Source organism: Strigops habroptila, chromosome 5 (assembly GCF_004027225.2).
Source record: "Strigops habroptila isolate Jane chromosome 5, bStrHab1.2.pri, whole genome shotgun sequence".
NCBI lineage: Eukaryota > Metazoa > Chordata > Aves > Psittaciformes > Psittacidae > Strigops > Strigops habroptila.
In genome coordinates, this window is record NC_044281.2 from 15,587,812 (window position 1) to 15,602,287 (window position 14,476).

The 14,476-nt window shown below is 40.6% G+C and overlaps 2 protein-coding genes across 3 annotated transcripts in view; both read right to left on the reverse strand.

The window, feature by feature from the left end:
- Positions 1 to 733, reverse strand: part of PPP1R1C (protein phosphatase 1 regulatory inhibitor subunit 1C) — a 52,536-nt gene extending 51,803 nt beyond the window's left edge. Inside the window, 2 exon segments of the mRNA XM_030488068.1 lie at positions 483 to 607; positions 610 to 733. Coding sequence (XP_030343928.1) covers positions 483 to 607; positions 610 to 733 — 249 coding nt within the window.
- Positions 734 to 10,527: 9,794 nt separating this feature from the next.
- ITPRID2 (ITPR interacting domain containing 2) overlaps positions 10,528 to 14,476 on the reverse strand; it is a 41,569-nt gene continuing 37,620 nt past the window's right edge. For both annotated transcript variants that reach the window (XM_030487300.1, XM_030487299.1), the window contains 2 exons: positions 12,213 to 12,337; positions 10,528 to 11,829 (listed from right to left, as the gene is read on the reverse strand). In XM_030487300.1, the coding sequence (XP_030343160.1) occupies positions 12,233 to 12,337 (105 nt within the window). In that variant the 3' untranslated portion in view covers positions 10,528 to 11,829; positions 12,213 to 12,232. The remainder of the gene's footprint in view (positions 11,830 to 12,212; positions 12,338 to 14,476) is intronic.

Consider the following 14,476-nt stretch of genomic DNA (forward strand, 5'->3'; position numbering starts at 1 on the left):
TCATGAGAAAATCAAGAGGTAACTGAAGTGATCACTATTGTGCAAAACATAAACTGTGTTTTCTCATGTTAAAATGAATGGTAAGTAAGCTGTCTCCTGCGCAATATTTCCATTAAGTACCTATTATCATCTTCATGTTTTGCTTTATATAAAAATAGTATACTTCAGTTGATTTGTTGAGAATGTATATTCATGTGAAGTGTATGTAATAGGCTACAAGTCCAGTTACAGAAAAGGCACAACATATATACTGAAAAAACCTGCCCAATGTAAAGAAGCCTTATTCTGGCTAGGGGACATATCCCCTTCTCTCTTTGGTATATCCAGACATTGCTATAACCTCCAGAGCATTTGAACTATAGTTACGCTAATGTAAGTTAGAAAAGCATTTAGGCCACAAGTATTACCTCTTCTCACCACACATCTTGCTCCCATTCCTACCCCATTCCCTCAAAACAGCGAAAGAAACTAATCTTCCTTACCTGCTCAGCTGCCTCAGGATCTATTTGACTCTGAAACAGTGGCACAGCAAACTGTATTTTTTTAGGGCTGTTGGGCTCCATAGTGATGCTGAGGTGAGTCAGAGAAAAGAAGAGCCTGGAGCTTGAGACTTGGTCTGCACCTCTCCCCAGGCACCCTCCCCACAGCCAGGCTGCGTGCTCCTCAGTAACAGCTGCAACTCCCAACTTAGCAAGGGAATCTGCGTGAGCCGAGCAGCTCCCTTATTCCACATCCACAGAGATGCCGCTGGCTTGGCTATTTTCTTTTTTTTTCCCTCTCCCCTCTCTTCTGCAGTCCTTCAGATCCTCTCAGCACAAAGCTGAAAGGAACAATAAGCTAATTGTGTACCAGTTCACTTCTACATATGCCAAGCATTCACTCAGAAGCTAATTGAAAATGCAATACTAGCATTGCATGGCCTGGAGCCCTGGGATTTGAAAAAGAGGATCTCTCCATCGTACATTACTAACCGGCTGCTCAGAAGTGCAATGCAAGCTCCCTCTGAGTATTGCTGATGGGCTCTTAATTATTGATGAACACAAATCAGGAAGTTTTCAGGTTTTGGGGGTGGAGGTAGCAGAAGGGGTGGATGTAATAATTCCATCTCTGCTACACTGTGCCAGAACAGCTCTCCTCTTCTCATGTATCACACATTTGCCTTTGCTCTTTCAAATCCTTTCCTAAACCTCTTACAGGAAGATTTTTGGTAGTGATGCTACACAGATGCCTACACTTCCATGAAGCTCATCTGGTGTGCTAAGTAGGTTTGCACTTTGGGCTGGGTTTTCAGATTTAGACTGTGATTTCTTCTGGTGGGCTCCATCTCACATGACTTCAGATACTGAGAACATCCACATTTACACAAGCTATCTGGGCTCTCTCATACTAGGCACACCAAATGGCATTTCACCCTGCCCTCATTAAGCGGAATATAGTGTTTACTGCAGATGACATTTTCTCCCTATTAACCCTAGTAAAAGTGAAGATACCTCAGACTAGTTACCTCACTTCTAGATGGCTAAAATTCAGAGGGTCAAATCCTACTTCGGGGTACAAAATCTGTGCTTTCTTCCAAGACCAGGAAAAGAATTTGGCCAATCATATCAAGTATCCTTTGGTGAATATAATTGATTTTCACTTTTCATTTCACCTTAATTCAAAAGAAGTGTATGACACGATACACAGTGACCACTGACTTCACCTATCTCGTTCCTTAGAGCACCTGACCACTGCCAAGCAGCAGAGCTCCTGTGACAAAGGTGTGCTTGATGCCAAAACTGCAACCTTGGACGGAAATAGTCCATAGTTCAAAGGACTATGCTGAAAGCTTAGGTCTAAGCTGAAGAGCATCGGACCAATCTCCTGATTACCGCCAGCTGGAAAGAAAGAGAAAATGAGGTACAGCAGGAAAACCCAGACTGGCCCAGCTCATTGCAGAATCAACTTTACCTGGGATGAGGCTACCTGCAGAGAGAAAGTGCATTTTGTTCAGGTTTTTGGAGGGCCTGTGAACTCTCAACAGGGAAAGGAAACACAACCAACCAGAACAAAGAGCAAACATGAAATTCACGGAAAGGAGTAACAACTTGACTCTGCCTCTGACAGACAGCAGTGGGAAACAGAGAAGCAGCTGAATTCAGAGCTGAGGCTGGACATCACCAAAACTCAGAGGAATTTGAAAATGCATTTCTTGCTCACCAAAAGGAATAAAGATTTTCACAGATCATCGCAGGTTTATTCAGAGTCACTGAGTATTTTCCCACCTGTGCCAGTGGAGGAGGCAGGGAAGGAGTGGGGATCGTGGTTAAGAACAATACACAGGCTGCACAGAGCAGAAGAAACTAGCAAGGCAGGGATGGAATATTAGTTTAGCTTTGATTTATACAAATGAAAACACATTATTGGAATAGCAGGGTATTTCTGAACAGAGGCAAGCACACCAGCTAGTTTGTTTATGAAGAACCTGGTAAAGCTCAGGAGGTGAGAATACACTAAAAGTTAAACAGTCAGCTGACTCAGTGATTAACAATGACTCTCAGTAAGGGCTGAAATTTCCCTCTTCCAAATCAAAACTACTGTGTACCATAGTGGTTTCCAGCTGTTGGCTAATAGCTGGCATTTTTCCTGTTAGATTTATTGTGATCGCTTAGGTGGCATTAACTTAGAATTATAGAACCACAGAAAAGTCCTGCCTGGGGGGGACTTTTTGAGACACCTGGTCCCACCTTCTTCTCAAAGCAGGGCCCAAAATCTGGTTGTGCTGAGTCCCAAATATTTCCAGTACTAAGGTGAAATGCTCAGTTTCATTTACCACAACAAATGAAAGAGAAGCACAAAATAGTGATGTTCAGTGTTTCATACGATCGTTTTTAAGCCTTCACTTTTTGTACAAAGACAAGTCATAATTTGCTTTATAGTCTTCCACAGTCATAGCCAGAGTGCAACTGCAGCAGTTCTGCTGGTACAGCTAAGAGTCTAAGACACTAAAGTAAGAGAGGCACATGCCACTTTTGCTAAGGACAAGTAGAGTGTCGTTTTCAGGATGGTCCAATTATCCAATTTCACAAGTCCTTCATGAAGAGACATGCCATTAACTTCAGTGACAGCTTCAGACATAGCAGGTATACACAGGGATACAGTCGGGGGGACAATATACACACAGGGATCTGAAGCTGTGGCTTTTCTCTGACAAATTTTCATACTTGAAAGAAAATATTTTTTTATTTTCTCAGCCCCAGAGAAGGTGAGAAAAATGTTTTCCAGCTGCTTTGTTATAATGTATACTAATAAACAGTACATTTTAAATATCATGTTTCTCTATGAAAAAATGTTTGCCATAAAATATGTATTACAGCTGTCTATGAAACCTTGTGCATTAGATTATGCTACAATTACAGTGTATGTTACCGTATTATAGGAGCTATAATTTGCATTATGAAGGCTTACAATTTTTTATGTTAATATTAAAGTCAGATGAAAAACCACATCCAGCTTGTAAAAAAAAATATTAAAATATTAAATGCTTAAAGGGTTATAACGGTGTGTTTCAGCTCTAGATTGCTGGACATTGCTGCCTAAAAGAATCATGTCTCAAAATCGTTGCTAGCAATGGTATCAGAGAAAAAAACTCAACAATTACGTGAAGAAACAAACCAACAAAAACACTTGGCAGGTTCAGAAGGGAGCCAGACAATGGGACAGGACAAGACACAAGGGCAAATCCTTAATGGGGCTGCTATGCCTCAGAGAGAGGCCCACCAATGATGTGATGTGGAGATATTTGCCTCTGCAGCTCTCCTCTCTGTGCCTATTTGGAGCTGGCTGCCCAGCAATCTTCACATGCACTATAACAACAAAAGTATTTTTGAAATAGTATAAGAGGCATATTTCAGAAAGCACTCGGATATAGCATTTCAGGACTACTACATCAGCTCACTCTTACACCTAATTTGCAGCACTAGATGTCTCCGGGCAAAGTGTGCTTGCATTTTCTATAGACTGCATCATAGTCTGGGGAAGAGCTGAAATGCATTTAAGTACTGCCAAATCCTTTCAGCTCATCTTCTGTTTTTAGTGCACTCCCCACAATGTTTCAAATTCCTTCATGATTCAGCTAAAACTATCATGGAAGGAAAAAATAATAGTAACTGTCGAAGATCTTTCCTTCCTATGTCATTCACTAGGTTCTGGTATGAAGCATTGCCTTTTAATATATCCTACTGGAATGACAAGCTATCAGCATATTCACAGCACAGATCCTGCTTGAGATATTTTCCCTGTTGTGTTGGAAGAGGTTTATATTTTTTTGCCAGCCAAAGACAAGGCTGCTGGGAAGGGAATTCAAGGGTCTCTGTCCTGCACTTTCCTTACACAATTTCTACTGTGGCTGTGATCTGCCTCAGCTTCCTTGATGTGGTCAGGGACTACTGGAGGAGGAAGAGAGGAGGAGGAGAAGGAGAGATGGAGGAGTGGACAGAGAAGGAGGAGAGGAGAGCTGGGGCTCGTTGTAAAGCCAACCTGATTAAGGCTTTGGCTCCTAATTTCACTAGTTCACATGCAGACAAACACTCAGTAATAGTTCTCTGATCCACCATGCTGCCTTTGCAGAGTGAGGACTTGGCTTGGAAGAAGTATCTTCTTCCAGCATATCTCTTTGGACATAACTTTAATCCCTGTTTTAGCTACTGACATGTGAGAACCCTTGCAAAGATGTGTTGATCATGCTTTCCTTGGGCTCTCTGGCTGAGATCTCTTGCATCTCCTCAGTGCACTGCTAGGCAGTCCCAGCAGCATCAGGGGAAGAAATGCTGCAGAGTACATTGCTTCCTGGCTGCTGCTCACTGGCTTTCTGCTATAGCCAAAGGGGACTTTAGCACGGCCCTTCCTTCCGTCCTTTTCTAACAAACTGATGACCAAGTTTTTCACTGCCTTTGTCCAGACAGAAGGATCAGTGTCACAGCTCTTGGTGTTGGTCGTGGGCAGAAGGGAGGCAGAAAGCATGAACACTGGACATGATCTTTGCTGTGTACACCATACCTGTTCCTAGGTTTTCCTCTTGGGGGTCTACACTGGGAATTGCTCACAGGTGCTAAGTGCAGACGCAAGCCTTCCAATAATAAACAATGACATACTCAAAACAACCTTGAAAGTTTCCTTTCAAAATAGCTAAATACAGGCATTGCAATCTGAGTGGCTCCCACTGAACCACTGGAAACACAATCTGCTGTTTATATGCAGAAAATGCAAAGAATTTAAAATCTGCAAGGGTGGGAGAACGTAGAGCAGACCACATCTGCCTCATGAGCAGCAAGTGCTGCCACAGGAAGGTCAGGAAGAACAACAGAAAGTCTTGCTGAGCAGCAACAGAGTTGGTAGGACATTCAGCGAGAGCTGTTGGCCTAGCAACAGCCTAACCCAAATATCCATTGCCAGTACTTGTCCATTGAACACCAGGCTTGGACATGCTTACATACTAACTATGCACATGGATTCATAAAGCCTAGATAAGTAAAAAATACAGCTATTTCTATGATCTTTTTAGCTGAGATGATTTCTTCACAGTATAATTTTAACCATGATCAGTTTAAAGTTATCTTTATCTGAGAACATAAGAACTGACCCTATCTATTCAAGCCTTCCTCTGAGACTTGCAGCTTTCTAGACTATCAAGTAATGTACAGCCATTTACTAGGTGCTATCCACTACCATCCATAGAATACACACATCCAAAACATAGGAAATGAGCTGGATTAATGGGACATAACCTGATTACACAGTCAGAAGATCCATGTCTAATATGGACTAGAGTTCAACAGTGCAGAAATCAGAATGCTGGTACTGGTTTTAGGAAGGTATTTGAGCAGGAAGTCATGTTAGAATTTGCTTCCTTACCAAGAAGAGTGTAAATCTAATACATTTTTCAATGAACAGAGCTACTGTTGGCAGTTTACGTGGATTTAAGAATGAAATTCTAGTATCTCCATATTAGATCTTTAATGCAAAAATTGACTGACTATACTGTTGAATTAAACTATTGAAATATAAAATTGAGTTTCTACTGTTTTGTTTTTGGTTACATTTTTTTTTTAACAAAAGTTAAAATATAAAACACAGATAAGCTGAACAAGGAAGGAAATTCTACAGTTTCAGAGTCTAAGTTAGAAAATTCAGTGTGCAAACACACACTACCAGGCTAAAAAAAGGAAACTTATCAACTGGGCTATAAAAGCTCAATGTGCCAAATTCAGGACATGTTTTTACAAGTGTGATTTTTGAGTCTGCGACTCTTTAGATGTCCCTTTTTTCTTGCTTCCTGGTCCATCTCATAGGACAGGCTAGACCTAGAGAAGTCACAGTGATCCTCCAGGTCCTGGCTGCAGCATCCACAAGGGAGCAACCAAGCTGGACAGTCCTGTGCAGCTGCACCCAGTGTTTGGTGACCTGGAGAAGGTGTCTGGGGCACAATTGTTTGCTGTATCTTATATATGTGTGAGAGCAGCAGGAAAGAGGCTGCTTTATGGGTAGGGACAAACCAGCAGTCAAGTGCTACCCGAGTTTGAGCCATGCCCTCCCTGCAGCCCCACAGGGCCTGAAGAGAGCAGCAGAGCTAGAAGGCATCGCATTAAATTATTCAGGGATTGATTCAAATAAAAACCCTTCTCCATGCAGGCTGTGCTCAAATTGCAGAACTCATTGCCACAGGATGCTGTGGACACCAAAATTTTACATGAACTAGAAAAGCAATTAGATACATTCATGGAAAAGAAACCCATCAAGGATACTATCACTGGCCAGGGAATCCCAGAGCCACCGCCTCCTAAGAGTGGCAGGGGAGAGGTGCGGGGCTACGCTCTTCCCAAAGAATAGCATTTGCTGTTGGCCACTGTGGAGGTGAAGGAGCTGAACCTCTGGTTTCATCTGCAGTGACTGCTCTTATGTTACTAACTGCAACAAAACTCTAAGTATTTCATTAGCCTGTGCTGCTACACTCCTTGTACTTAAGAATAATCAACCCCTTTGCTAAGCTTTTTTTTCCATCCCTTATGCCAGTGCAAAAATATGCTCACAAGTAAATGTTCGTGCGATTCCCCCTCCCTCCAATAATAACAATACCTAATTTATAAAGTTCATATTTGAAACCTGCATTTTTCAGTCTTTAGTACAGGACATTGCCCTGTCTTTATGATATTTCTAAACAAAATCTAAAACTATAGCTGAACACACAAAAGTAACACAAATATTTTTGTAGATGTTTTCTTAAAAACTTCACTCTAAAACCCCCTGATATGTGGTAGCAAATAACCAATGGAAAACAGGACTAGTTTAAAATAAAAGGGAAACTACATTACTACATATAGATACATGTGAAAGCGGGTATCTGTACCAAAGACTTCATAGTAAGAGGAACAGGTACTCACTCACTGAGGCAATTCTTGCTTTTCATCATGCTTCCTTCTCATTGCTACCATTTAATTACTTAACCATTGCCCAGGCTTTCTTCTTTCACCCTGTCAAAAAAAGAGAAAGATGTTCCTGTATATAATATTCACCATCACTCAGCAAGCATCTATGCAGAATTGCCTCATGTACAACCTATGTGGAATTATCAAGATTTTGTTTCTTCTTTTTTTAAAAAGTTGTCTTGTCTTTTATTGTTACAACTTCTATTATAACACTATTGTGCCTTTTTAGTCTATGGCACGAATATGAAGGATTACCATCGCATCTAAAATCAGATACAAAACATCAAAGTAAATTTGCATTATGCCAAGCTATTTCTACAAGTTTCTTGGTTTTCCTGAAAATCAGATCATGTATTAGTTTGACATTTTCATGTTAATTCAGAAGAAAGTGTTGCAGTGGACTGAAGCTATCTAACCAGCAGTTATTCTATTTTATGACATCATCCAAGTTTCAGAGCTTTGGGTTTGCTCCCTATTGAAAAATAAACTCCAAAAGAGAAACTTTCCAGTAGTTTGGGCATGATTTTATTTTACATGGCTAGTCATGTCTTGAATTTCCCTAGTTTCCAAACTGGGCTCTTGTTGCCTCTCCCTCATCAGTATCTTCCTGTGGGCAGTTTCATTGAAACAGATTCATCTGTGGTGTAACTGAATTAAAATGCTCTGACCTATGCTGTATTTCAAGTGTAAGCCATTTGCTCAGCAGTACACAAAATCCAAAGGCAGCACAAATGCCACTCCCAAGACTCAGTAGAGTAGTGCTAGTGAGCATTGGTGGGTGGATGTATCAGCAAGGCTTTAAATATTCACCTTGAAAGAGACAGCAATAACAGCAAACCGGTCCTTGGGAACTTGGAGCACCTTGGGCATCACTTGCCTTCTAACAGAGGCTGCCAAGGGCTTGCACATCACACAGTTTTAGAGAGAACAGAAAATGCAAGACCTCTATGAAGGTCATGGGTCAGCAAAAGGGCCTGACAGAGCTTCCAGAGCCCAGCAGTTCTCTCAGGAGGGGCAGGGCCCCTGCAAGTCAGTGTTGCACCAACTACTAGCAGCAGGAGCCTCTTCTGCATACTCTCCCCTGGTCACATAGCTGGGTCTGTGGCCATCCTCTGTCCTTTCCTTTTCAGGTCTTAATACATATGGAGCTGTGGGTGAGCAGCAGCAGCACCTCACGGGCATCACAGCACCAACCCAAGTGGTGCAGGGGGCTGCTCCCACCTTTCCAGCTATTGCCTCCAGCTGCTGAATGCTGAGATGTCACCACATTTCAGCAGAGGTCATTTATGTAGCTTTTGTTGCAACAATGGGGGCTAGAAACATACCTTTGCTCACCTTAAAAAACCATAATTAAAAAAAATTCTCCATGTACTAGACCCCAAACCTCTGCCTGATCCGAGCTGTGCCATAGGCACCCATTACTCTCCAGCATGCAATAGACAAGTCTATTTTGCTACCAAAAGGGATGTAGCTGTCCTTTACCCACAGAAAACAGCTATCTCTCAGGGTTTCCAAAATACAGCCCTTGGCTTTATATTCCTGAAGTCAATTGGCAGCCGCAAAGACCACTATCACAACGAAGTTTAGAAAAGCATCCAAATATCTCTGGCACTACTGCCACCTTTATTCACCATAAATTTGATTGACCAATATTTATCATCCACTAATAAAGCCATTTTAATCTGCATGGAATTCATATCAAACTGGAGGCTGGCAAAAAACCAAAACAAAATAAAAACACAACACTAATTCGTAAGAAAAGTAGCAGTTCCAGTCATTAAAAAAAGAAAATACATCCACGCTCAGAAAATCATTACAGCTGAACTAACATTACTAAAGGTGAGGCATGCATCCTATAGTAATGACAGTTCTTCCTAAGGCACAAGCAGAAATGTCAACAGAGGTTCATAGCAGTTCAGCTTACCTTATATGACAGCAGAGCACTACATTTTTTTTTAAATACGAGTTTATAGACATTATTTTATCTACATAACATGTCACTCCGAAAATATTAGCTGGAAGTATCTTTAAGAATGGCAAAAAACTGTTACCAGGATTATGAAAAAATAGGTGCTTGTACCTTGTATTTTCATTAGTTTCAGTACATAGAAATGTCATTTGAAATGTCTTTAAATTATGCCTGAACCTCATAAATCTGCCTTCCATCAGCTGGATGAAAAACTGGCAGTATTTTTCATTTCTCAGGATATATTAAACACCAGAATCTGCGTTGCTAAGATCAAATATTCTTACAAGCTATGAGCTGAAGTGCCCCAGACACTGGGATGTTACCTACAAGTGACTTTTCTTGCCAGAGCAGCAAGAAGCCAGGCTGCTGCACCTGCGGAGGATGCTGCTGGCGGCTGCTGCTAGATGGCCACCGACTCCTGAAGTTCTTTCCTCTATTGATCCAGGACAGCCACAGTTGCCACCTTTCCTGGAACGCCACTATGAGTAGCACATGGGCACAGGACCTACGTTAATGGTCAAGTGTGCTAATCAATCTGGCTGGGGTACAAGGGGAGCATCTGCTGCTGTGATTATTTGAGTAGATTTTGGGTTTGCACATTTGCAAAGGGAAGTTGCAGGCACTTGGGTTTGGCTGATTGCTCTCTGTTGGCATTCTGCAATGGAACTGCGAACTCGTGCAAGCTGCAAAAGAAAGCAGAAACCTACTGTAGCCTACTACCTCATATGCATTGCCACGTGTAAGTGCTGTCAGAAGTTTATATTTCAACTTTCAAACATGTAGGATGAGACTTTCAGGAGAGCTCTGGCTCTGCTCACAGGGACAAACTCTGAGGGGAGGTCAAGACCAACCAAATTCTTGCAGCTGCAATAGGAGCTAATGACTTTAAGAGTTTGATTTTAAGTGCCAACATTTCTCTCAAATTTATATCTTACATTGCCTAAGCATATAGGGTCCCCTGAACATCTGAAAGCTTTTGGAAACCCAAGTCCTGTGATTTCCTGCTGTTCTCCATTCTGTGTACTATTTGATCAAATCTATGTTACTTACTTTGTTTAAGAGTAAACCACACACAATGAAAAACACTGACACAGATTATAGGCAAAATAAATATTTTATTGGTTTAATATACACTTTTTAAAGAAATCAGCCCTTGTGTGTCTTCCTAACATGATTTTAAAATCTTATAAACTTTCTCATATACTATTGTTATATTTGAAACTATTTTTGATTAAAGACCTTGACATAGTGTAAAGAGTTTTCTAAATGGAAATGGCAAAGGAGTAAAGACATTCCAAGCACAACAAAATGGGATATTACACATCCACTAAATGTCTATTTGACCACATAAAACCTCCAATGACTTCCAATTTGCTCCATTGGAACAAACGCATGTTCACCAGGCTAACTGAAAATACACTCAGTGAGGGATGGGGAAGGAAAAGAGATTTTTTTCCATTTTCCCCATGATACAAGCAAGGTTGTTCATCCATTCTAAGTTGCACATTCTAATTGTTTTCAGAAGATCAGTACTTTTTATTGCATTTTGGTTAATACGAAGCAGAAGAGAACCTCTTTTGGTATGACTGAGTGCAGTCAACACAAAGAAAAAAAACGGTGCTTAAAATAAGGCACTTTTCTATAGAGGGGTGGGCAAACAGTAAGGAAGCAAATAAAATTAGTTAAAAGTTGTTTTCTACACAAAGATAAGGCTTTCAGTGTCAGAACTTTAAGTAGTTTTAAGTAACCTCCTATCATTCTACCACTCTGCTAATAGTAACTGCGGCGAGAATTAACAGCAATTTTTACAACAGGATCATTTCCTTCTTTTGAAGTGGCACTAAGTAACAGCAGTGAAACCATTATTGGTTGTTTCAAGCTCTTAAAGTGGATCAGTTATTGCACAATAAATACCTCACAGAGGTCAGTGTTTTGGGCGGCTTTTTTGTCATGTTGGGGTTTGGTGGGGTTTTGGGGGAGTTTTTTTTGTTGTTTTTTTTTTTCTTTTTCTTAAAAAAAAAAAAAGCTAGGCTGAAGACAGGTATGTTAGTTATAAACTGATTACTTCTGGAAATCTTCAAGTTTCATGATGTATCATTAGACAAAGAAATTAGCTACATAAAAATTTACAACAGGGACATACAAATAAATACAAAACCTTTCAGAGAGCCACAGTTTTTTTAAGGAAAACTTTCTGTCGGGAAAGTAATGAACTAAGTAAAGTGTCTGAGTCTTTACAGATGAACACAAGGAAAGGCACACATTGTAGAACCAAGCGTCGAGTACAGTAGCCTATCTCAGCAGCTTTAACATCTCCTGAAGCAAAAATAACTTGACACTTTCGCCAGTGTATGCCGCCCCAAGCAGAATCCCACAGCATTTCGGACTACATCCAACCTTACGGAAAAGAAAAAGCAAGACGAATAGCTAAATTAGATTTTTAAAAGTCCGTTCTATATGCTTAAGTATGCATTTTGATAATAATTAATATCTAAGGCAGGCAAACTACAGAAATCCTCTTCCATGATGCATTCACATGCAAAGTTATCACAGAGCACACTGAAACCAAAAAGCAAGGACCATTGACAGTGGACAGACCAAACTGTAAACCAGCTGATTTTGCAAAGCTATCCAAGATTATCAGTATGTTCTGTATTTAATGAACTTCTATTTTGATCACTTATATTTCAAGAGGGAAAATGCAAACAAAGGAAGGTTTAAGTTAACCATGATATTTCATATGATTAAAAAAAAAAAAAAATCTGGCTCCCAAACATTACCTGTAGTACCAGTTTCATGGCTATGTATCTTGTTTTGCAGTTGCAGATCTGCTTTGGGGTGATACAGCTGCTAACAATCCACTTACTATTTCTCGTCTTATTTCACCAACAATAGATTCCTTGATCTGAAAGGGATTAGCCAAAGTTTTAAGGTCATTAAGTTATATAACCAATGGATAAAACTAAATGGTATTGCAGATATGTTTGACATTACCAGCATATGAAAACATATACCACCAAAATGTCAACTTTCAAAAAATGCAAATAGAATAACATAAGAGGGGTTCTCTTGAAAAAAAGAAATAAGTAATTTTAAAGTTCATTCAAATCATCTAACTGCAAACCAAATAGTTTTACTTTTCCAGATGGTAAATAGATAAATATATGTTTTACATTTAGGATACCTAGTTTTATGTTAAGAAAAAAATACATTTCAACTCTGCAAAGTTCTGAAAATGGCATTTCAGGATATAAACATCAAAAGCATCCCAAATACACTGCTTTTTGTCATTAGTCATTATCTCCTGAAAGGAAGCCAGGACTGATCTGCCTCACAAATAGATTATACAGTAGGAAATGTCCAAGTCCATGAACATGAGCTGCTGTTTTCATACAAATCAAAAGGAGACAAATCCTAATTACATACTTTCAGCCGCAATGACAGAGAACTTCAATAGTTGCTCACACAATCAGTTGGCCACTGCGATATGATCTATGCCAGCAAAGACTATTTTTCACGGGATTGTGACAGAGCATTTACCCATTAAGTTTTACATGAAATAAACCTAGGCATTACTAATAGCAGGCACCTGAGTGTGGCCTTAGCCACACTCAGAACAAAGGAAGAGCAGAGCACCGATAGCTACAGTAAAGGAAACAAATGAAAAAAAGGATGCAAACCACAAATCTGCAAGAGCATATTATGTTGGAAAGGAGCAGGGCATTACAAAGAAAAATACTGGCTGCTTGCAAGTGCAAGAAATCTTTGGCACCAACACGTTTTCTGGATGGTCTTCAGGAAGGACTAAATAGTTAGATGCGGTTTCAACGACAGGCAAGGACGACAATGTGAGAGAGTGCAGCAGGGTAAGAGCCAGAGCCTGGATGCTGGGATCACTCACAGAAGCCCTCATCAGCCCAGTTAAGCAATACAGTTTTCTTTTTCTTATAAGTCTCCCCTTTTCCTGGTGCGTCAAAAGGATTAAGCAACAACGTCAGAAGGGTGGCAACAGCATTAGCAACAGGTTATTTATCCCTTGTTCTCACTGGCAAGCAATTCAATCCCTAACCTATTAGTGGCAAAGTTCCTCGTTTCATTACTGCTTTGCATCAAGCAGAAATTCAGAGACTGTCATATTACTGGGAAACAGGTTTTCAGTTGGATTGTTTGCTGATTAACTGACTAAAGAAAAGTCAGTGTGCAACGGGACCTGGTTTACCGACAGCCACAAGTCCTGAGGATGTCTATGCCAATGCACACAGAGATATACAAAGGATGTCTTTAGCACCACTGTCAATGCAGTAAGGGCTTTGTGTTTTAGAAACACAGGGAAACCTGTCACACAGCACCCCAGCTGCCCAGCAGGCCACTGTCATAAGAGGGTCCTGCACTGCTCTCTCCACTTTTCTTCCCCAGTATCACATGGGGTGGGCCTGCGAGTACACTACAAAACAGTCATTCTGTGCCCTTGTCTCACTGGATAGACAAAAATAAACCTTGCTTTCCAAAGAAAACTGATAAAAGCTTCCCAAATTAGCAAGTAAATGGTCTAGTATGACAGTCTTGTGGTAAGGCAGAGACTGGAAGGGAAGTGGCTCTTGTTCTATTCTCAGCTCTTCCAACAACTTCTGGCTTGACCTTGGTGAATCACTTGAGCCCTCTGATTCTCACCTTCCTGCCCAGATGACAAGGCCACCCTCCACTGCTTCTTTTCACTGCCACTGCTTCCTCCCTCCTTTCCAGACACATCAAGGTAATTCTTGCATGGGGAGTGTGGCCTTGATTCCTGCAGTGACTCAGTCCCATGTGTGTGTCATGACAATGGCCAATGTTTGCCTTTTTCATTATAAATGATTTAAGCCAAAGTGCACCTTCCATTTGCTCTGCAGAAGGCAGTCAGCTGCCAACACTTCTCCATACAAAAGACTGAAAGCAGTCAATGAACACTCCACCAGTATTTTTAGCAGCTGAATGAAAAATTGATCATTTGAAAGAGGAGAGAACCCACTCATTTATGGTACATATACTGTGTTGATATAACACT